The sequence below is a fragment of the Vidua macroura genome, chromosome 1 (assembly GCF_024509145.1).
Source record: "Vidua macroura isolate BioBank_ID:100142 chromosome 1, ASM2450914v1, whole genome shotgun sequence".
NCBI classification, from domain to species: domain Eukaryota; kingdom Metazoa; phylum Chordata; class Aves; order Passeriformes; family Viduidae; genus Vidua; species Vidua macroura.
Window position 1 is genome coordinate 34304796 of NC_071571.1, and position 22025 is coordinate 34326820.

The following is a 22025-nucleotide window of genomic DNA, read 5'->3' on the forward strand; positions in this document are numbered from 1 at the left end:
GGTATGTAAAATATTCAACTCTACCAGCAGTAAATACTCATTTTATGTGACAGCAATAGGGACTTGCTGAGACTGATATTTGACATACAAAACTCCTATAATTATTTTAATATCTTTACTTCCCAACAATTTTAATGATATGACAAAGATTTTAGGTGTTTGCTGAAACAGCACTACTGTCATTTACTATCAGTCAAACAAAATGTCATTCTAACTCATTTCACTTCAAATGTCTAAGTAGTTTTAATACCCATTAAACTACATAAATTGTTGTAAAGAGTGTGTTATTTTCAGGTTTTATACTTACAGACTAAAACTGACAAATATGTTAAACATTTGTTAGAACATACAATACAGAAAAGTATATAAGCTGGGATTTTGCCATAAGAAGAAAGCAGTTTTATAAAAGCCTGAGTATAAAAACAGAAAAGCGGCGTATGACTTTGTACCTTTAAATTAGTTTATGAAAAAACAGGTAGTGCCTCATGGAGTTCATTGCTCAGTACTTTTCATTACAAGTTTCTTCAATCTCTTAAAAACATTGCCAAGTTTTGAACTATTCAGTATGGAGTTTTCCGGCCCCAGGCAGGAGTATTTTGGAAAGCTGCTTCCAAAATTCAATCACTCCTGAACAATATTCCATCAAAAGGAAGTTTCCTTGCTTAATATTAACCCATATTTCACAAGCTGGTGTTTCTTGTTTGGTGTGTTTTGTTTTGGTTTTTTTTTTTTTTTTTTAAACATATAGTGCTTTTTGAGCAGGAACCTGAAGTTCTGCAGAATAATAATTTTGCTCTTCTAGGAGGTACCTTTGATTAGCCTCTAAGATTTGTTCAAATTTGTCCCCTGTATTGAGCATGTTCTCAAGTTACGGCTTGTCAGCTGAGCTGTGGTAACTGACTCTGTGTACATTCCTCATTTGCCGAGTGGAATATGCTAATTCAAACCACCTTTAGAGGAGTTCATATTAAATAGCTGTTCTTCACAGTGACAGCACACAAGCAGACATCAGCTCAACTTGAAAGCAGCAACTTTGCAGGTAGAGGAGTGTCTCTTTTACTATCAACATCCCACAGTTTAAATCGAGAAAGAACTTGGCAATTACATTTCTCAATGTCCCTTCTCTGCTCAGTGTTCTCAGGCTGAAGGCATCAACACATTTTCTTCTCTGTGAACCGATCAACCACCAGGGATTAAAGTGAACATAGAACAAAACAAAGCTGCATCTCAGTGCTCCTTTTCATATCCCCTTCAGAGATCAGAGTGGTTGCCACAGAATAGAGAGAAGGTTGGTAACAGGCAAAAGAAATACGGAAATAGAGAAGTAAAGAGCTGGAAAAGGGAGGAGAGCAAAAGAATCTGAGGGTGGCAACTGAAATAGAAATTGGGCATGGGGGAAAGCAATCATATGTGACACATATTGCAGCAGATTTCAGCCTCAGAGGAACCGTTGACATTATCCTATACTCATTCTCCCCCCCAGGACTCCAACTCATTTCAAGAGTCTTTCCTCGGGCCCTGAGACTCATATCAGGAACCCAAAGCCTCTCTGGCTCTGCTGTCAGTGAAAACCAAGGTAACCACCTGTCAAAGCATTTGTCACCACCCTCTGTGGGGCAGACACACAAAAACTGCTGCCACAAGCTGCCTGTCTCTTTAAGTGGTAGAGATCTGTCCAAATATGTATGTGGCAAGTAAAGCTATTGATCTGAAAAAAGTGGTGGTCCTGTTCATCTTGCTTTTAGGATCTTTTTTTTTTCCCATAACTGAGTCTTACTACAGAGGTTGCTAGCGGATTTGGGCCCTGTTATCCTTGACTGGCACCCGAATTCTCCATTGCCATTTACAGTTTGGTCTCATTGAGAAAACTGGTGGAAAACCTCACTGCAATCCCAGGAAAACCCATCGATCAGCCACAGCGCCAGCTGCATGCCTATGAGAAGTGTGAGTACATAAATTGTACGATGGAACCTCAATGAGAGATGCAGAGCTGTTTCCTGCACTTAAATCTTTTTGTCATGGCCTTAAAAATGGCTGTGTTTGTGTATGCTAAAACCCTTCCTATGAGACTGAAATAACTGCAATTATTAATTTAGTCATCTGTGTAGTTTATAATTCCAGGACATTTAGAGGTAAGGCACTTTGCACTCGATATGCAGTTTCCAAAGATAACACCTGACAAAACGAAGGCTTACAGTGACAGCATCATTGAGCTTTATCCTAAGGAGTTAAATGAGTTCAAAACCTATCATCAGTCACTGATAGGATTTGCTTCTATCTGCTTAAATCCTGCATAAAGTGCCAGTGAATTGTTAAAAGCTGAAGATGATAATTAGACAGCCTAATATAAACCTGTGAAATAATGGTATTATTAGGAGTAAAGTGCTGTATTATTGCCATTTGTAAAGTAGTTCCCAATTTTGGCAGCACGTGTTGTATTACTCTCTCCTCTCTTAATGGAATATCGGAGAAAAACCAAACTGAGCAAGCCATTGCAGATTCTGAGACCCTCAAAACACTGAGCTTTCCTCATGAGACTTTCCAGGCTTAGGTGCTAAAACACTGCATCGGAATTAAGTCATACCTCCTGGCATGAATCAGCTGCCAAATCCAGTTCAATCGTGTATCTTTGATACAAATCCCTCCTGGATAACTGCAGTGTGGAGTAAGGTGCCAAAGGAACCTCCAGACCCAGGTGCTAGAGGCACTGCTGAGGAGCATTAGGCTGAGAGTAAAAAAAAAACAGAAAAGGAGGCACTGAAGTAGTTACAGGGTTGAACAGTAACTTTGTCACCCGCAAGCGTCCCAGACGACGACTCAGAGACACTGCCAACTAGATGCAGAATGTTTAAATGTTCAAAAAGCAATGAGACACTCGATTCTCTCAGTTAAGATTCTTTGTGACTGAACTGTTCCAGCGCCACCGGGTTCCGCCGCGGCATCAAACCCTGCCAGGCGGACACCGGGCACACCTGAGCAGGTGGACAGCGGCGCACCCTCGCAGGGCTGCAGCTCGAGACGGAGCTTTCCCTCCCTTCTTGGGCACCGCGCTACTCCTTAAACACTTTCTAGATAAAGAAACTCAAGCAAACAAAAATACTCGAAAGAGTTCGGGGCAGCAGGACCCGAGTCCCAGCTGAGCGCGGACCTCCCCTGCGGCTGTCACTCAGCAGAGGCTCCGCGCCTGCCGGAGTTCGGCTCGCATAGGCGACCGGTTTCCCCTGGCAGCCCCCGGCCGGCCCGGCTGCGCCCCTTCCCGCCCGGGCACCGGTGCCGGAGCCCGCGGCTGCCCGGGACGCGGGGGGCGGGCCGCCGCTTCCAGGCTGACTCACCCCCGCTCCGCCCCGATCCCGCGGGGGCGGGACCGCCCAAGGCCGCGCCCCCGCCCCGCGCTCCCGGCCGCCCCCCCCGCCCGGCACGGACCGCAATGATTTAGAAGTTCAGGAATCCCACGTGACGTCACGGAGGGTGATGTAATGCTTCTCTAAATAGAACGTATTGTAACCGTCCCTCAGTCCAACGTGGTTCCTCCGGCCGCGCTGCCGGTCCCGTCCCCGCCGCGCCGGGCGGTAAGTTCCTAAAAATACGGGGCTGCCCCGGGAAGGCGCCCGGCGCGGCGCGCGGCGCACCCCGCAGCGCACCCCGCACGGAGCCGAGCGCAGCGGCGCAGCAGCGCCGGGTGCGCGGCTGGGGAAGGGGCAGCCTGCGGCTGCAGGGGCTCTTCCCTCCGCCACCGCATCTGCTCCGGAGGCGGCGGCGCCGGTCTCCGTCGCAGGCGCGGGGTCCCGCCGCTCCCGCGTCTCCGCCGTGCTCGGGGAGAGGGGCGTGAGCGACCCCGAGTCCCGCGGAGGGCAGGGCAGGGCAGAGCGGCGGGAGCGGCAGCGCACGGTCGCCGAGACGCGGGGAAGCCGGGCTCCCTGTCCACACTTCAGGGAGTTTGGGAAGTCTGCGCGCTGCTTCCCGGGACGGGATGGGATGGGATGAGATGGGATGGGATGAGATGGGGCGGCTGCCACGGAGCGCAAACAGCACCCCGCTGGTGTTGCCCCGAGCGGAGCGAGCGGGTGGGCAGCTCCCGGCGGAGCGACCGCGGAGTCCCCGCGCCCACGGCGGGCTGGACGGCTCCAGCCTCAGCGTAACCCGGCGGCACCCGGCGGTGACAGCTCGGCGGCGCGCTGCCCCGCCATCCTCTCTCCCCGCCGCCCCCAAAACTTCTGGATAAGTTTCGCGGCGGCGGCCGTGCTTCCCAATGAGCCGGGAGCAGCCGGCGGTGGCCGCGGAGCGGTGCGCGGGGTGGTGCGCGGCCGCTTTCCCCGTGAGACACCCCGGGTGCCGGGCTGCTGCCGGCCCTTACGTCATGCTGCGGGCCGGTGCGGGGCTGATGCTCCACTTCTGATGCCCTCGGGTGCGGGGAGGGGGCGAGTGTTGACAAGGTCCCTTCTCTGCAACCCTCCTCTCCCTTTACAGCCCCTCTACTCCGCTCATCATTCCCCCTGCTGCCAGCTCCACGTCCCCCTGCTACTGTCCTCTCTTACAGGGGTCTCTCTCTCCCCAGCGAAGTTTTCAGGACGATAAGAGCTGCAGGAGTGTAAGGGGAATACTTGCTAAACTCTGCCTCCTCTATTATTTATGTCCGAGCATGGTGAGTGATCCTTCATCTCCAGGGCTCAATATAAGCTTTATAATTGGAAAGAGAGAGGTAGTTTCAGAGATGGGGGTAGGAATAAAGGAAAATGAAATGTCCGTATGTTGTTTAGTTTTTCTTTTTTTCTTTTTCTAAGTCTAGACTGATATAAGAAGTGACTTAAGCAGCAAGATTAGAAGATTTCCATATATTATCAGTAAGAAACAGTGCTTAGCTAGATAAAATTGAAGCTTGAACGAAGAATAATAATTACTGTGAAGCATCTTACTTGGGCTTTTCTCGAGACTGCAGTTTTTTGGAGAAAGATTCACCCACTGGTGTGCACCAGACTTTCCTTGTCTGGCCATTTGGACAAGCAGCAATGTGTCAAAGGAGCAGTGGTGTAGGAAAACTTTCTTCTAAGATATATGCAGGGATAATCCAGAAACTTGTCTGAAAGAAAATTGAGAGGTAGAAAGTGAGAGCTGAATGCAAAACCGTAGGGTAATTTGTGGGAATTTTGCTGAAGGAGGTATGCTTCCATAAAGGTACCATTTATTTTCAGTATAAAAGTGTACAGTGGTCAAAGTCCCCGCTCAGTGTTTTGTAACTTTCATGTGGCGAATGAGGTTGTCGGTATCAAAAGCTGGAAATTCTTAATAAAAAATGGCTAAACTCCTTATTTGTGACTCCTTAATCCTAAAGGGAGCTGTACAGGTCGCAAAGCACTAGGGAAAAGTGTGATTAATGATCAGTGATTAGTGATAAGTGATTAGTGGTTTTATTCAAACTGTTACCTCTGACCAGAAGCACACATCAGAGGATTAACAGGCTCTTTAGATAAATGCTCATTAGTGGAAGGGGGAAAGCAAAGATAATAGGCGTGCACACAGGGACAACTTTCTAGGAAAATCATTCCTGTCTCTGGCATAATAAGCTCCGTTAGCAGAAAGGCTCTTTAATTTAAAAGTTGCTTTTATCTTGTAAATCAAAGATAGATGTAGAAGTTTGCTGCGCTATTATAGCCTAAATTTTCCCATATCCACTAGATGTGGATTATCTCAGTAGTGATATTTTATTAAAAAAACCCCACACCACAATTGAATCTGTAAGAAACAGAACATTCCCAAGGGCTAAAGCCCTGCATCCCGAGACATCTGCTCCCAAAGCCTGCTGCTGGCAGCTAACTAGATGGCGCAGTCCTGTTGTGTGCGAATGTACACTTCTGGGTTATGAACTTAGCAAGTAGCAGCTTGCTAGGTGTCCTTCAGCACTTACAACGAAGTTGATTCTGTGCTGGGTTAGAGGCTAGACAGTACTATGAGTTTGTAGTCACATTTTCCACTTCAGTTAATCTGGGGAGTTAAAGGCTGCTGGAAAAATGAGTCTCATTTACTGAGAGGGATGGTGAGAGAAAGAAGAAGAGAATGAGAGAGGGGCAGATAGCTACGGCCCGGGACATAACTCTTGATTGCACTGTTTTGTACTGCTTAAATGAAGTACAGTTCTGATGGCCCTAATTAACGAAGCCTGAAAGCTCTTGGGAGTTTTTCCCCCAGCTATAACTGGTAAAGTGAGTCTTTTTCTTTTTTTTTTAAATAAGTCACTAAAAAGAAGGAACAGTTAGTGTGGTGGTTAACAAAACAACTTGGACCTGACTGTGCTTTACAGATTATGGTAAGGAGCCTGTTTTTATGATAATTAACCAGTGATTATTCATTACTCTTAATTATATATGGCTTGGGAAGAAGTGGTATCTACTGCTGTTGATAGACTTGGGAGTTTCCTTTGTCCTATTAGCTTGCGTAGGATTTATGTTTGGTTTCAACTGTGGAGATCATCAAAGTTTCAAAACTTTAAAAGAAACACTTGAGTTAAACAGGAAATAGAAATAATGAACTTATGGCATGAAAAAAAATGGCTGTAGTCTCCTATTGTTACGTCTTTAATAGGAGACTCTTAGGAATAGTCAGGCTAATGTTTAAAATCAAAAAGTTTTGTACTAGCATATAAAAAAGGCAATAAGCGCTGTCTGCCAGTCGTGAATATTGGATGGCACTTTTCCAGGATTTAAAATTGCAATATTTTTAAAAGTTTACACATTTAGAACAAGCGGAAACCTTTCCCCCCTTCCAAAACACCAATTTATAGTTCAGCTTCAATTTATCACACTCCTCTTCTGCTAATTTAACCCAGGGAATGTAAGGGGAAAGAAACCATGTATATACATTTAAAGAGAAGATAGAAGCAAGATTGTACATGTAATTTTATTTATATCACCACTTAGCAGAATGACTTACACAGATAAAGAGTAATAGGTGCTTTTTAAATTTGATATTCACTTCCTCGTGCTGAGAATCTAAAATGTGCAGCAATCACATTTATCCTGTTCACTGCTGAGGAATCTTCTTTAAAAGATCGTTGCTGTGAGAGCTAGAGTTCACTCTGGAGTTGATAAGAGAGAGGTAATCTCCCAGTGCCGTCAGAAGGCAGCTCTTACGTACTAAACCTTTCAACTCTGTGTGGGCAGAATCTCTCTGAGCTCAGTAAGTCTTGCAGGATGATTTGAAACTGGGTTATTAACTTGTCTCCTTGTGGCCCCCTCTGAAAACCTGTCTCTGTGCCCCTAATCAGGGTATGAGGATCTTAAATATTAGAAGAATTCGTACAAGGTTGTTGTTGCTCTTAAAATAATTTCTTTAGTCAAGGACTTTTCCTCTACTCTTCGTCATCCCATATCTATAATTTCTGCCATTAGTTGACTTTCTTTCTGGATTTCCTATAAACCTGTCACTTTGAGGGTTTATACCTATGTTTATGTATTATTAACTTTAATTTTAATTCCAATGACCATCTTTCTTATAAACTCTTTATTATGAGAAAACTATTTCAGGACAAGATTTTGCAATATAAGAAGAACAAGATTGTTTTTACTTCAAACATTTAAAAATTATTATTAAAGACCATGTGATTTACTATTGGAACAAACTGGTTTTTTTTCTCAAGGCCCGCGAACACTGATTTTTCTTGTAACTTATTGCAGAAATACTCTACTCAGTAGACACAGTTGCTGGAAAAGCAGATGTATAAAGCAACAAGTCTTTCAGTTCTGCTTCACAGGTCTAGATGATTCTTTTGCTTTGATTCTGTTTTGGTAATCTCATGCTAATCAAATCAATAGGCAGACATATATAACTAAGCCAGCCTTTTTGGCTTAATTTTTCATGTGTAAACTTTCATTGATACAAATACATAGGAGTCTAAGTGGAAATATTTAAATTACTTTGAGAGTCTGTCAGTCCTAAGTAGTAACTTCAGGGCTGATCAGAGAGCTTGGTAGGTCACTCTGCAATACCTCAAACAATTTCTGTTGATTTGTCCTCTCTTCATGCTGCAAGCTTTTTAACCCCTGTTTCCCTCTTCTCCATCCCCACCTACCCTTATTTCTTGGTAAATTATCTCAGCAAATGATAATGCTCCAGAGCGTTTAGGGCTCTAGCCTTAAAAAAGAACTTTTAGGGCTTTTGCATTTCTCTGCCTTGAGAAATGATCAAAGTTGACCACAAATTTAAAGCAACAGTTTGGAATAAGAACTATGAAAACATGTTTTTTCCTCTTACCAAAAGTCATATTACTATGCTAATTTACAATTCTGAAGGTGTAGTATTCTCTGACACAGACAAAACAGTGATCTCAGACAATATGTTATCATGCTGTATTTTAACTTCAGCTACGTTATAGCATAAAGTACAGAAATTAACTTCTGTAGACTTGACATGTAGAAACAAAACAAAATCCTGTTATGGAAATGCTTTTTTGTTTTGGTTACATATACAATCAAATAAATTATTTAAATAGTCTCAGGTATACATAACAAGCACAACATAACATACATAAAATAATTGTTTCGGGTATGTGATGAAAGGATTTATTGAAGCACATAAGCTCTTGTGTATTTTTACATCTGTGGAGCTCTTGTGTTAGTTTTTGCACTTTTTGTTTCGCTCTTATTATGGCTCAGGTTGATGGGGCAACATTGAAACTCTAAAATAATACTTCATCTACTATTTTTCACTAAGGTGTTACTTTAGTCTGTAATTAAAATTACTGAGAGTCAGCATTTCTTTACTAGCCATTGCATGGGAAAAGCAGGTGTTATTTGCCCTTTGAGAGTTAAGAAAGGGTTGGTTGCATTGGTTTATAGATTTTTAGGTTGTGATATCAAATGCTATTTCATAAACACAAGGAGATTTTCCAAGGATTTTGCTGAAGGCTGTTGGATTTTCAAAGTAAAACATTGAAAGCTTACAACAATTTCCTTAGCTTAAAAGATGTTTTGCTTTTGGTTCTTGTTTCCGCCTTATACTTTTTTGAGAATTTGTTCAAGAAGTCGGTCCCACGCGCTACTCCAGAATAAATGCCTTGAAACACTGTCACCAGCAGTGTTTGTGTAGGTGTGTGGTTTTAATAATCTCTTCCTTTGAGACAGCTCATGTCACTGTTGTGCCGCCTTGCCATGTAAAGTGATTTTAAGGTGTGGGGTGAAGCCCTGCTTGGTCAGAAGACTCCACTTTGAGGGTGATAAAAATGGTAACGTCTTTAGAAGAAGCCAGAAGGAATGAGATTCAAATTTAATTGGGAAAAAATACTACAAATCCCCTCTTACTTTTGCCAGCGGATTCTGCTTTTCTTTAGCTCTGAATGGTTTTATTGCTCTTACTGAGGTATTGATACCTCTGCTAGCTCAGGAATTGGGCATGGTTTGATCTCACCTGGAGCTTTCTACCCCACATAAACTCAACAAATAGTTTCGACTGCCTTTTTAACCTTTGCAGGGTTTTTTCAAGCAGCTTGCTCTTCTCACAGCTTCTTTCCTTCCTAAGGGCCTTGTCTTTGTGTGCCACCACTCACGACACCATTTCAATGCAGTTGAAACGTCTCATCCCAATCTCAGTATGTTTGTGTATTTTAAGGTTTTCTGTCCAGGGATGTACTGAGCTCAAACTAGTCATCCTTAAATACACTGCCTAAAGTTAATACAGAGATATGTAATTCATTTGGCCGATGTTTTCTCATTTAGAGGAAGATGCCTTTTTTCCTGTTTACTTTGGGGGCTTGTGCCTTTAGTTACTCTCTCATTGCATGTAAGGCAGCATTGTTCATCACCACCTTTTTCTGAGCTGTTTGCAAGTACCCAGAAACTAATTTGTCTTTTCTGGGAAATCAACCTCGACCAGTGGCTCCTAGATCTAACATTTGATTTTTTTTTTCTCCTGCTGGTCTAATGTAAGGAATGCTAGCTAATATGCTCAACACAGGGGGCTCTGTAGCACAATAAACAGAATCTGAGATTGGATTTGGGATGTGTTGTATAAAGCAGCTATAACAGTAAGCAATAAATTGAGATATTAGTGTATTGTACTCCCTCTCTCTTTTTTTCCTTTTCTGTCTTTTAAATCTTTCAGTTCTGGAATGCTGAAAATACTATCTGTAGAGTAATATTCTGCCTAAGTAAATGTTCCAAGATATGGGTGATGATGTTAGTAGGTCACTTGGTCATGCACTGATGCTGCAAACCAGCTGCCAGTAATTCAGTCATGGCTAAACTAGTTTGCAATCATTCCCAGTCCAAATATGCCTCTCACTTAACTTTTCACAAAACTTTTATTCAACAGCAATGCTCTGTTACTATGGGCAGAGCTTTAAATTATGAATGGCATCAAGTTGCACCAGAAGAGGTTAAGCTTGCATATTAGGAAAAGTTCTTCACCGAAAGGGTTATCAAGCATTGGAATAGGTTACCCAGCGAAATGGTTGAGTCACCATCCCTGGAGGTAATTGTAATTACAAGATGTGTAGATGTGGCAGTTGGGGACATGGTTATGTAGCGGATTTGTCAGTGTTGGGTTAATGGCTCAACTCGGTGATCTTAAGGGACTTTTCTAACTGAAACAGTTCCATGATTCTGTAATAGTAAGTCATACCTCCATAGATACTACTGTGAATTAAAATTAGGCAATTGGTTCGGTTACATCTGCTTTTGGTTCTGGTCAAGTCAGTGAATGAGTTTATCACAATTCTTTTTTAAGTGCCCAGCAGGAAATCCAAAGGTGACCTGAGTGTGTGACGGCAAAGAGCCTGGAATTGTACTTGTCCAGAAATGGCACTGTCTGTGTTAGAAATTCGGGATTGCCAGTATCCTTATAGGAAACTTCTTTTCTCAGGATGGTTGTAAAAACTAAAAGTGGAGCAATGAAGTAAAAACAGATCATCAATTACTTTGTTCAGGACTATCTTTTACTACTTATTTTTTTACTTCATTACTGAATGAATGCTTTAGGAAGAAGAAATTTTGGTTAAGGGTTTGTGATAATTTAAATCACAACATCAACTTCATTTTTTATGACTTAAAAAAAGAGCTAATTTTGCTGGTGGTGACTTGGGCAGAGGGGGAATGGCGTTTGCATATTTCTCTTAAAGGCTGAAGAGATCAGGATCAACATCTGTAGAGACTTCCATAATTTTCTAGAATGCGCAAAATGAGGGAAAAGAAGAGATTCTGTAGTTAAAAACAAGTTAAGGAATTTTCCTTCTTTTCTTACTTCCATATCCTTAAGTGTATCAGTGTAGCAACTTTAAAGTTGTTTTATATCTGTTGTTAAATAAGGCCAGTGTAAATTTATTTTACTGGATGTGTGACAGAAATGTATTTTTAAAAGGCACTGGGAGAACAAAATGAATGAAGTAAATCTTAAACCACTTTCTATAATTCCTGTACTGCCCTTCCATTCCTCAGTGCTAGTAAAGCAGTACATGGACTCAGGAATGAAAATGCATTAAATTCGAGTAATTGATGGTTTATCACAAAAAGTAAGAGAAAGCAGTAATTTAACTATTTTGATGAGAATCTTTAAAAGACAAGCTTCTGTAAATAATTTGCTATGAAAGTAGAAAGGATCAAAGGAGCCATGGGTTTTATGACTGGGTAAGTAGAATTACATTCTTGTGGATTTAAAAAATATCATAGTAGAGCCTAATTCTCCACTCACCCTGATACAAATCTGGAGCGACCCTATAGAAATCTGTGGAGTTACCAACTGCAATAATACTCATTGAGAAGAAAATTAGATTCATGGGGTCTATTCTGAACATAGCCTATCAGTTGTGAGCTGTGCAAATCCCATTATTAAAGTAATAGCCTTACATGTCACGTTAAGGACGGCTGTTTCCCGAGATGAACATGTTTGCAGCTCTTCTCATCTTGTGGCTACTTTTTAAGGGGGCAGGGGGATATTGAGAATACTTATTTTCTGCTCAATTAATATTCTTTCCGTGCACTCTCCTTCCTCTCACGCGCTTTATATGTGGGTGCGCAGTCTGCACTCTCCATCATCTATCTGTCTGTGTCTCTTTGGCTGTGACAGTCACCACTCTGGCCTCAGGCTTGCACAACATAGATGAAAAGCCCACCAAGCTTTTCAGTTAAACATGACAGGATATAATTCTGCTCCTAAATATGATGTGCGTTTTCACGATTAATGATGCACCTGTGAATTGGAAGTAACACCTTAGACTTCAGTTACATTTTATATGTGGAGGTTTTAGGTTTTCTTTTAGTATTTGAAAAAAAAAGGCAGTAGAGGGTGAAAGAAGTGAGGAGGCAGTGTGGCTCAGCAGTTTTAATAAATTGGAGTATTTGTCTGCAGCACTGCAGAAAGCAATACCCAGGCCACTCAGCATCTTGCATAGTTCTCAAGCTGGCCTGAGAGTGAGAACGAAGTCTTTGAGAAATGGGGGAAAAATGTCATCACTGCCTGAGCTGCTCTGATTTTGTTTTTAAACAGCAATAAACAGAGAATTTTGAGTAAAGAAAAACATTGTAAAGAGTAATAAATAGACAGTGTCCAGTGTACAACCCACACTTTGCCCAGCCCTAATCATGTACATTTACTTGCTTCCAACTTTCTTCATTTGGCCCAGCATATGTGGGGTCAGCTCTGTTTCTTTTGAAATTAGTATAAATTGCTTGACTTCTCTGAAACTGTGTGGACTGAGGGTATGGCCCATGGTTGATTATTAATGGCACACAAAGGGCATCTTCTGTGTATATTCTTTTGTGAGAGGCTATAAAAAATATTTTTAGGCCCTATAACTGCTCTGATGTGCCAAGTCTCTGGATCCTTAACAATCCAGAGGTTAATTTATCAAAAAAAAAAAAAAAAAAGAAAAAAAAAAAAAAAGAAACAAATGCACAACTATTATTTCATTGCCAAACATTTTTAAAAAGCACTATTTATGTAGGCCCTATATAAGCACACATTGTTTTATGTTCCTTCTGCTGCTTTGCATTTGACTAAACCATTATTCTCGAAGTGCTGTGCTGTGCTGAGATCATCAGTGATGATGGTGTGAAAACAAACAAGTTTTAGCATGAGAAGTCACTATATAATTTGACAGGGAGGTTGTCAGCACCAAAACATCTACATTCATTTCATCTCTGGTCAAAGCAAAATAAAAATCAGATGGCTAATGGGGAAAAATCCATTCTTAGGAGGAAGGGAAGGGGATTGGATCTAATTCTGCAAAGTGCCATGGCAATCAAAAGTAGGACCAATCTCAATTTCTACTGAGGTAAATGGTTGCTTAGGGCACTCAGGGACTAGTGTTATTGGGCACCTTTTCTCCAAAGTTTAGTAAAACTGCTGAGATGAAACTTAATTCTTCATTAAATCAAACTGCCAACAAGTTCTTGGGAGTAAAGCTCTCTTTGTTAAAAATCAAGATATGCTTCAGCTCTTCAAAAGAGAGCTAAAAAAGTATGTGCTCTAATTCTGTAGCCTTCAAGGAGTCCTTCAATGTGAAGAGTTCTGCATATACCTTAATGGTACAAAAATTCTGCTTTGGAGAAAAACATTTCTGGCCTCTGTTACATTACACAAAATAGGGAATTTTATTCTTTTGAAAGTGACCTTTAATATTATCAATAATGATTTTGTATTCCCTAGTGTTAAGTTAAAAATCTTTGGGACTAATGAACACAGCTATGTATAGTCAAATGGGTGCTGTGAAAAAGAAGCTATCAGCTATGTACATGCCCCCCAACATTTTTTCTTTGTGCAAAAATTATAGTGGTCTGTTTTTAACAGGAACAGTTAAAGTCAATGGATCCCAGATGAATCAACCAACTTAATAATACCCTGAAATTTAGGAGTTCCAGATAGTTTAATTTACTGCTATGCAGTGGTTTTACACTTGAACTTCTTACTGGATTATCTAAATTGAGTGGAGCTTGTAGGATACACAAGGAAACACTAGGAAACATTGCTCCCTCTATAGCAGTCAGGAGGCTACATGTTGTATTTTCTCTCTCGTGTTGTCTGATTCTATATGAATTTTCTTGCCAAAAAGTTGCTATTCCAAAATATTGAGACAGCCTATTTCTAGGCTGTCAGTCTTCCAGTTTTCATTTCAGAGTTTTGAGTCAGTGCACCGTCAGCCAAAAGCTTTTCAGCAGGCTGAAAGCTTTTAGGCACAGAAGGAACTTAGCAGAAATATTTTCAGCATTGTAATTAATTCTAAATTAATTTATGATGAGGACAATAAAAGGCATAATGATGACGGTTTTATCAAGCTAGTCATGAAAATAGATTTGATTTTCTTTTTAAATTTGAATTTGCTATGTTGGTGTCAGATAGCTTAAATGTACTGAGGATGCCTTGCAAGTGAAGTGCCAGTTTGACATACTGGATACGCAGAGCTCCTTGTTGTGTCTCTTCTTTTGAAGAAATAGCCTTCCTTGAACAGGGAAAAATGTGGCATTGGGAGTGCTGCTGAGCCATATGGCTGTGTGACTGTGGCAGTGAGATCTACCTTATGCCTCTCCCAACTGATTAAATTGTGGCCACCAGAATTCAGGTGCTTTCAGAAAGCCCAAGCAAGATTTCAAACAAATTTCTCACTTGGCTCCAGTGCTTAGAAAATACTGGAAAGGGGAATGCCCACGTCTATATTTATAGAGAGGTATGTGCTCATTAGCATCTGGAATGCGTAGGTATTGCATGGAGAATAGATTTTGTAAAATATCAAATTTTTTTGTAGCCTGACATCACAGAATTTTAAGACAAAAACCAAGTCTGCAGTTTGGCAGCTGGTTTTTACAGACACACCCTTGTTTACACAGTAAAGGATACAAAGCAGTAAATTGTGTAGCTTATTGTTAGGTGAGAAATAGGTAAAAGCACGTTGTCCATGCCATGGAAATAACATTTTTGATAAAGGTTGGTTGTGAAAGAGGTAAATGAAAATCCAAACAGGAATATTTTTTTCAGCCTTTTGTAATTCCGTGAATATCACTTTCCTCACATACCTAGTGCTTTCCTACTAACCATCTTCAAAATATATGCTAAAAAAGCATCACCCTTTTGGTGCGTACATTAGAATACCAGTTATTTCTCCACCTAATGACTGACTCTATCTGTGCTCTCAAGTATGGTGCCTGTGAGATGGTTGGAGAAGCAGCAAGGTCCTGACAGAGCCTCTTGTCTCTTGCTAAGCCCCATATTTAGCGCAGAGGGGATTTCCTTGCCGTTGTGTAGAGAAGACAGTTGGGCCACAGGGTTTTTTTCTGCACCCCATCCAATCCTGAGTTAAATCAAGTAGCAGTTGTCAGGGGTTAAAGCTGGTGGCTTCTGAGCAGCTTCTTTGGAGGGGAGTACATCTGGCCTTTGCAGTCAGGCTTAGTGACATTTTTCGAGGGGAAAAAATACTCATCAAAGACTTTCACACAAAGAATTTTACTGAAAAGAATGGAGGCCTGAATGTATTCACAGTTAAAGATCAAATTTTCTGAGTAGCTTCAGCCAAAATAAAAGGGGAGAAAATTATGTGAAAAAGTCAAAATACTCTATTTCAACATTTTCTCAAAGTGAGGTTCATCCTCTTTGAAAATTTATTTATATTAAGGAAGACATAAGGCACTACATATTTCAGATTTTTTTTTTTGTGTGTGTGATGAATAAAGTCTTTCAGGTTGATGCAAACACTTTCATGTTTATCTGCCTTCATTTCTTTGGCTTGGGAGGCTGGGGTCTCTTTATCTTTCTTATCTGAACAATATAGTTCTGTGCATATAAGACAGGTACAAGCTCCTGGAAAGCTGTGTTGTTTGAGAACTTCAAATGGCTGGGTAGAGGCCTTTTGTTGGCCGCATCTCCCAAGTATTTCCTAAGACTTGGTCTGGTCTGATCTGACTGGAACCGGGAAGATTGCCTTCCCTGGAGGGTATTGCAAAATCAATGTAATCAACTGATGGGATCAGAAAAAGATTGGCTGAAAGAAACCAAGTCTTTGTACAGTACCTTTGCTGAGAGTAAATTTAGGAGAGGCTGTCCTCTACTAAGAATACTGTCAGAAATATCTTTTTGATTTTGATGACTTTTTTTGAATTAAATCATTGCATAGTTGTTAAAATTCAGAAATTGGAGTAAATGGAGAAATTCAGAAATTGGAGTAAATGGAGAAAGAGTCTTTTTTAGTTATGCTACTGGCTTAGGTTTTTAGGGTCTTTTAAGATGTATTGCTTCTTTATGGGAAATGTAGATTACTTAAATGGATTTCTCTTACTGGGAATTATCTGGTGGAAGTTCTGATTAATTTGAATATTCAAGGATGGATTAAAAGAGAGCTGAAGGAGCAATTAATGTTTCCTAGGTATGGCTTTTTTTTTTTTTTTTTTTTTCTTTTGAGCAGATTAGTTTCTCATTTTTTATCAGGAGACATACTAGGATTTGATGAGTTCTATGGAATTGCTTATTCTAGTTGTGTGGAATTGCTTTTCTTATATCATGTGTAGTATTTAATCTCCATATGATGGCTCTTTAACTTGTCTTTTCAAGTGTGTGTTTTGGTGGTTTGATGGTATGTAGAACATTTCCTTCCTGTACTTCAGCATTTCTAACCAAAATCTGAGTATGTTTGAAACCTTAGCTTATTCACACTTCCTAATCATAATCCCTTTGGTTTCCTTGTCAGCACCTTTGTGGTATTTCTCTGGACACCTCTATCTAATATCTCCAGAGGTTATTCTACAGAGTAACCTTTGACAAGATCTATTACTTGCTACTTACTGCTTTTAGCAAGGTGAAAAGAGGTCAGTCTCTGTAAAAGGCAGGCATTATTAGAAGACTGCTGTAGAGCCTCTTGGTGGCTTGCCCATCTCTTCTAGCAACACTGCAAATCAGTTCAGGCACCTCCTCTACAGCACAAAGAAAATTACATTTATGACTGGATACGATCATGTGTAGGTAATGCATGTCCTTGGGAAAGTGGCTCCTTTGTGCGTTACAAAGCCCCAGGCAGTTTCTTTGTCAAGGTTGTAGCACACTGATGCACCCACCGGAATCTGTGGGATTTTTGCTGTCAGCTTCAAGGGTAACAGGATTTCAGCCTGTTAGTTTTTGTATGATCAGTTTAATTGAACTTCATGGCCAATGCTAATGATGTTTGCTGCTGCAAGAGTTGAATTGATAATTTGGTTACCCCTCCTGTCAGAATTCAGGATCTTCTAAATGAAGATTGTCTATTGTTGTCTGTTTCTTTAACCAAATTAAGATGTAAAAACTACCCTTTTCTGATTTGAAAAATACAGATTTCAAAATCTTATTTTGCCAAAAGAGTAACTACAAGATCATTTTGGCTGACAATACAAAATCCTAGAAATTAGAAAAAACATATTTTATTCCAGATTAATTAAAAAGATGACAAATTGCTCAGGAGACTTTAGACAGATTTCAGAGGTGTTGAAAATACAATTTAAAATTAATGTCTAGTCAGTTTATCTGCATGCATCCTCTAAAAATGAATGAAAAATCTTCCCAGCGAACTTTGAAATATCTCAGTCTCAGGTTTTGCCATTGAAGGAGGCTGATGTTTTTAGCCTGGTTGTATCAGTTACTGATCACATGAAAAACATGTTTTTTCATGGTTTTTGTACATGTAAATTCTACAAAAGCTACTGGTATACCTTTCACATGCAAATAGTTTTAATACAGGGAAAAATGCCCTCTGTCTGAGCTTTAAATCATAAGGATTTTTCCTCTCATCTCCAAACACTGAAACCCAGGCTAACTTGTTGCTAACATGGCTTTCACCTTCTGTCCATAGTCTACCAATTAAGCACATGCAGACAGTGACTGAAACACTCTGTCTTGGAGTAGAATTTAAATTTGATTTACCTAATGGGAGCTCATTGCCACATGACTACTGTATGTGTATGGCCTGGACAGCTGGGCCTGAGCTCTTTGCAAAAATTAGGCATGATAATGGTCTGAGAATATTTAAAAGTATATAGGAAGAGCAGGGTATAAATGTGAAATGTGTATTACTTCTTTTGCTTCAAATAAGAAGATGAATAATGAAGAGAATTAATGGGTTTTTTTCAGTGTAATCATATAGAGGTTAAAATACAAACTGCCAAGACAAAACAACTTTCTGCAAGCTGAAAAAGAGGTTTCTGTGAAGTGTGGTGGTTCCTGATGTTCTGCTTCTTTTCTGCATCAGCAACCTCCCAGAAATTCATTCACTATGAATTTACCTGAAGGAGTCCTTGGCATATTCCTTTTTTTTCCAAGCCCACTCTTTATTTTTAAGCATGCAGAGAAGTGCTCGTATGCATACTTGTGTGTAATTTTAATTTTATTTTTTAATTGCATCTCCTCCTTTGGTTCAAACTCTCTAGCTGGAGATTAAATAATTAACCAAGTGAATTGGCCTTGCACTCCAGATTTACAACCAAAAGCTGTATCCTGTGGTTACAATTAAGGGCTCAGTCCTTGCAGAGACGAGCAAGTGTTTGCAGAAGGTTCCTTTGAGACTGAACCCAAGAGAATGAGACCAAGAAGTTGTAAGGCAACCGGATGCATCAACATCCAGAGCAGGAGAAGTATATACAAATCCTTACTATCAGAGAGATGGAAGAGCTTGCAGATAATTTTCTGCTCTGTTTTTGGAGTGAGAAATGTAAAGACTCTCTAGTGGGGATGTTGGAGGCAGGAGGTGGTGTAGAACTAGGGTAGGACTAGCCAACAGTGGGTGAAATCAGCTTCTTTCTCAAGGCCTTTGGATTTTGTGGAGGCTCTGAAAAAAGCCATGAAGTCATCCTCCACAGGTGGAACCCTTCCCTGCTAGAAACTGTTGACCTTTTACTGTAAATTGTCTCAACACAAATTTAGTACTTTGTGCATTTTAAGTTCCAGCCACCAAAGTAAGGTGCTGGCAGAACAGAGAGTAATTGCTGCTCTGTTTTCACTAAGATATGGTAACTCACAGTTGATGAATAACATCTGACTTATATTCTGTCTGAAAAGATTGTATATGTGCTTCTTTGTTTGTTTATTTTATTTCTCCCCCCAGACCAGCCACAAAAACCCTACTGCTCATCAGTGCAAAACCTTGCACTGACTGAAGGGGGAATTCCATGTACAATTGCCAAAAAAAAAAAAAAAAAGAAAAAGCAGATCCTGTAGTGAGGGAGAAAAAAATGGTTTCTGTTTCTTCTCATCTGCTTCCTTGCTTTCTTTTACTCAAGATTTTCAAATATTATCAATGTTAGAAACTCTGTATTCATTTTGGTTGCATTAATGCTGTAAGGCAGATTTGCATGGATTTTACAGTTTGCATCAAAGAAGAAAAAAAGTTTTGCATGATGGGCAAACTGTTGCTTAAAATCAAACTACTGCTGGTCAGTTCCCTGAACTAAGTGGTAGGTGGCACCCAGATTTGCTACAGCCCCAGAATTTGATGGCTGGGCAGTCTCTCTACTGAAGTACCAAACCTCTTATTAACTGTAAAAGACTGTAAAGCTGTAATTACAGAGAGTGTAAGTAGCTGCAGTGGAAGGTAAAGGCCAAAGAAATTAAGAGTTCAAAGAAAAGAAGGAAAAGACTCAGTGAGTCCTTGTGTGTGTGCTGACTGAGAAGATTGATTCCCTCAATGGTCAGCTTTTGTTTGTGCAGAACTTGGGAAAATTTTGAGCAATCTAAGTGCATTTTAGATTCTGATTAAGGTACCCGTGTGATGGTCAACTTTATGGCAAATCAAATTACAGCTACAGATCTGTTAACTGCGGAGAAACTCACAGCCCTCTGCCTCTCCACCTCATGCATGTACCTATGATGAGTTCAAAAAAAGGGGATTTTCTTTACAAAATATTTGCTTTCACTTGAAGTGGAAGTTGGAAATGGGAGGTCTGTTTGGCCTAGCTGGGTGCCTGCTTGTCCCCATGGGTATGGTTTTTCCAAGCGATGGCTGACAATACGCTTGGTTTGAATTAGCTGGAGCAGAAATCTGCAGGGACCTGAGGCTCTCCATCAAGCATTTGGGCTGTTAGCTCTTGCCATTCAGCTGCTTCCTGATTAGGAGAATGCATCTGTCCTCCCTTCACTGGTACCTGTTGGACAGGGGGAAGGCACATCCCTTGCCCTGCTTGTCCCTGTAACTTTCCCAGCAGGTGAGCTCCCTGCACCAGCACAAGTTGTGCCACGTATATCAGGGAATTTCCCCAACTCTAGGGTCATCAAACTTACATCTAAACATGGTGTCCTGCAATGTTCCTAACAGAAAACACCAGCTCACCTGAGCAGAAAGTCTGTTTGCAAATTTCTGGAGGTATTCAGAGGTGGCAGGATTTGTGGTAGGTGGGTGAATATTCTTTCTCTGTAAGCTGGGCCCAGTTTGGAAGATGGGATGTTGCTTTCTAGTTGACCATGCTCAAGAGCAGTGTCTTGTGGCAGCCTCCTGTGCTGTGTCTCTTAAGGCTGTTGAAAAAATCTTGGAGGAAACAGCCCCAGGTGAATTGGAAGAAGGGTGAAAGTGAGGAAATGTGATATTTTGCAATCATGATGTTCTCAGCCCCTCCCATGTCTCCAGGGTAAAGTTCATTTGCCGTAAGATAAGATAGGTTTTTTATAATGAAATAATATTTCAGAAAAACTTTGGCTTTAATTTCAAAGCAAAGGGAAAATGTAAATTCAGATCAATCAGAATGTCAGTGAAGGTGTTTTGTGTCAAAAGACATGTTCTTTCTTTGGCTGTAAACATTGTTACACTATTTACAATATAATAGTGTTGTTTATACTTCTTTTGTCCATTAGAACAAATTTACTTTCAAGATGATTAAAAGCTTTCAATTTTAAAACATTCTATTTACCTGTTTGTCTAGTGATTGTGATTTTTTTGGGAATAAATTTTTGAGGTTAGGTGATTCTGCTGTGCCAGCTGGATGAAAGACCTTGCAGTAAATCGGTGCGGTATTAAATCAGATTGCTGCTTATTTCTGCCACGGAGCTGGGATTCTGCTCTAAGATGCTTGTAATTTCTGCATTTCCAAAGGCTTGGAAAAATACTCTCATGAAAACTAAACGTAGTGGGTAATGAAGGCTAAAATTGTTTATACTAATCACATCAATTGGAAAATTATCTTCACTCAGCAACTCTTCTACCAGCAAATTAAGACAGCAAATGGTTGGTGTTGGGGATCGGCTTTACTTTCCAGCGACTTCTAGTGGCATCTTGCTCTGTATTATTCCTCAAAACAATCAATGCATCTTCTCTTCCTCTGTGAGGGCTTTTCTTCTCAGTTATACGGTTTGTGTAACAAACCATTAGTACGTATATGCTGCGATTTGTTGCAGTTTATCCAGCAGAAGTCCGAGTTTGTGGTCTGTGCTATCTGGGCTTCTGAAGAGGGACTGCAGGCAATGCACATCTGCCTGCACCTCAGTGGTGCCTCTTCACATCATTAAACATAATTTTTGGATAACTTTCATAGGTATCTTTAGATAAAAGTTTGAACACCTGGAGGAACTACGCGCGTACTTTTCTAAAGAGTAGGAAGGAAGAAAATCACAGCACTTCCAAGGGAAACACGAGCTTTTGCCAGTGTTTAATGCCGTGCAAACAACTCTTCGCACACGCAGAGATGCTCAGCTGCGGCTGGGGCAGCCGGCTCGGCATTGAACGTCGGCCGGATTGCCGGTGGCAGATTCGCGGGCCCTCTCCCTGCACCCGGTCGCCAGCAGAGGCTGCTGCCAGCCCGCGCCTGGCGCCGGGAAGGGGTGGGACTCACCGGCCCCGCCCGGGCAGCGGCTCTGGCCGCGCCGTGCCCGCGGCCGGAGACAGGGAGCTCTGGGAGGGAGGGAGGGACGGACGGACGGACGGACGGACGGACGGATGGACGGATGGATGGATGGATGGATGGATGGATGGATGGATGGATGGATGGGCGGGCGGGCAAGCTCACCCACGGGGTGAGCGCAAAAACTGAACCACGCAGTTTCAGAGGCGAATGTTTCCTGCTGTGAAAACACTCTCTTAACAAATCCCAGTGAAATGGGGCTTATAGAAG

At 41.2% G+C, this 22025-nt stretch overlaps 1 protein-coding gene across 1 annotated transcript in view; it reads left to right on the top strand.

Moving 5' to 3' along the window:
* The first annotated feature begins 4582 nt into the window (after window positions 1–4582).
* The window catches only part of CREB5 (cAMP responsive element binding protein 5), a 251080-nt gene continuing 233637 nt past the window's right edge, over window positions 4583–22025 (top strand). Inside the window, exon 1 of the mRNA XM_053989512.1 lies at window positions 4583–4642. Coding sequence (XP_053845487.1) covers window positions 4640–4642 — 3 coding nt within the window. The 5' untranslated portion in view covers window positions 4583–4639. The remainder of the gene's footprint in view (window positions 4643–22025) is intronic.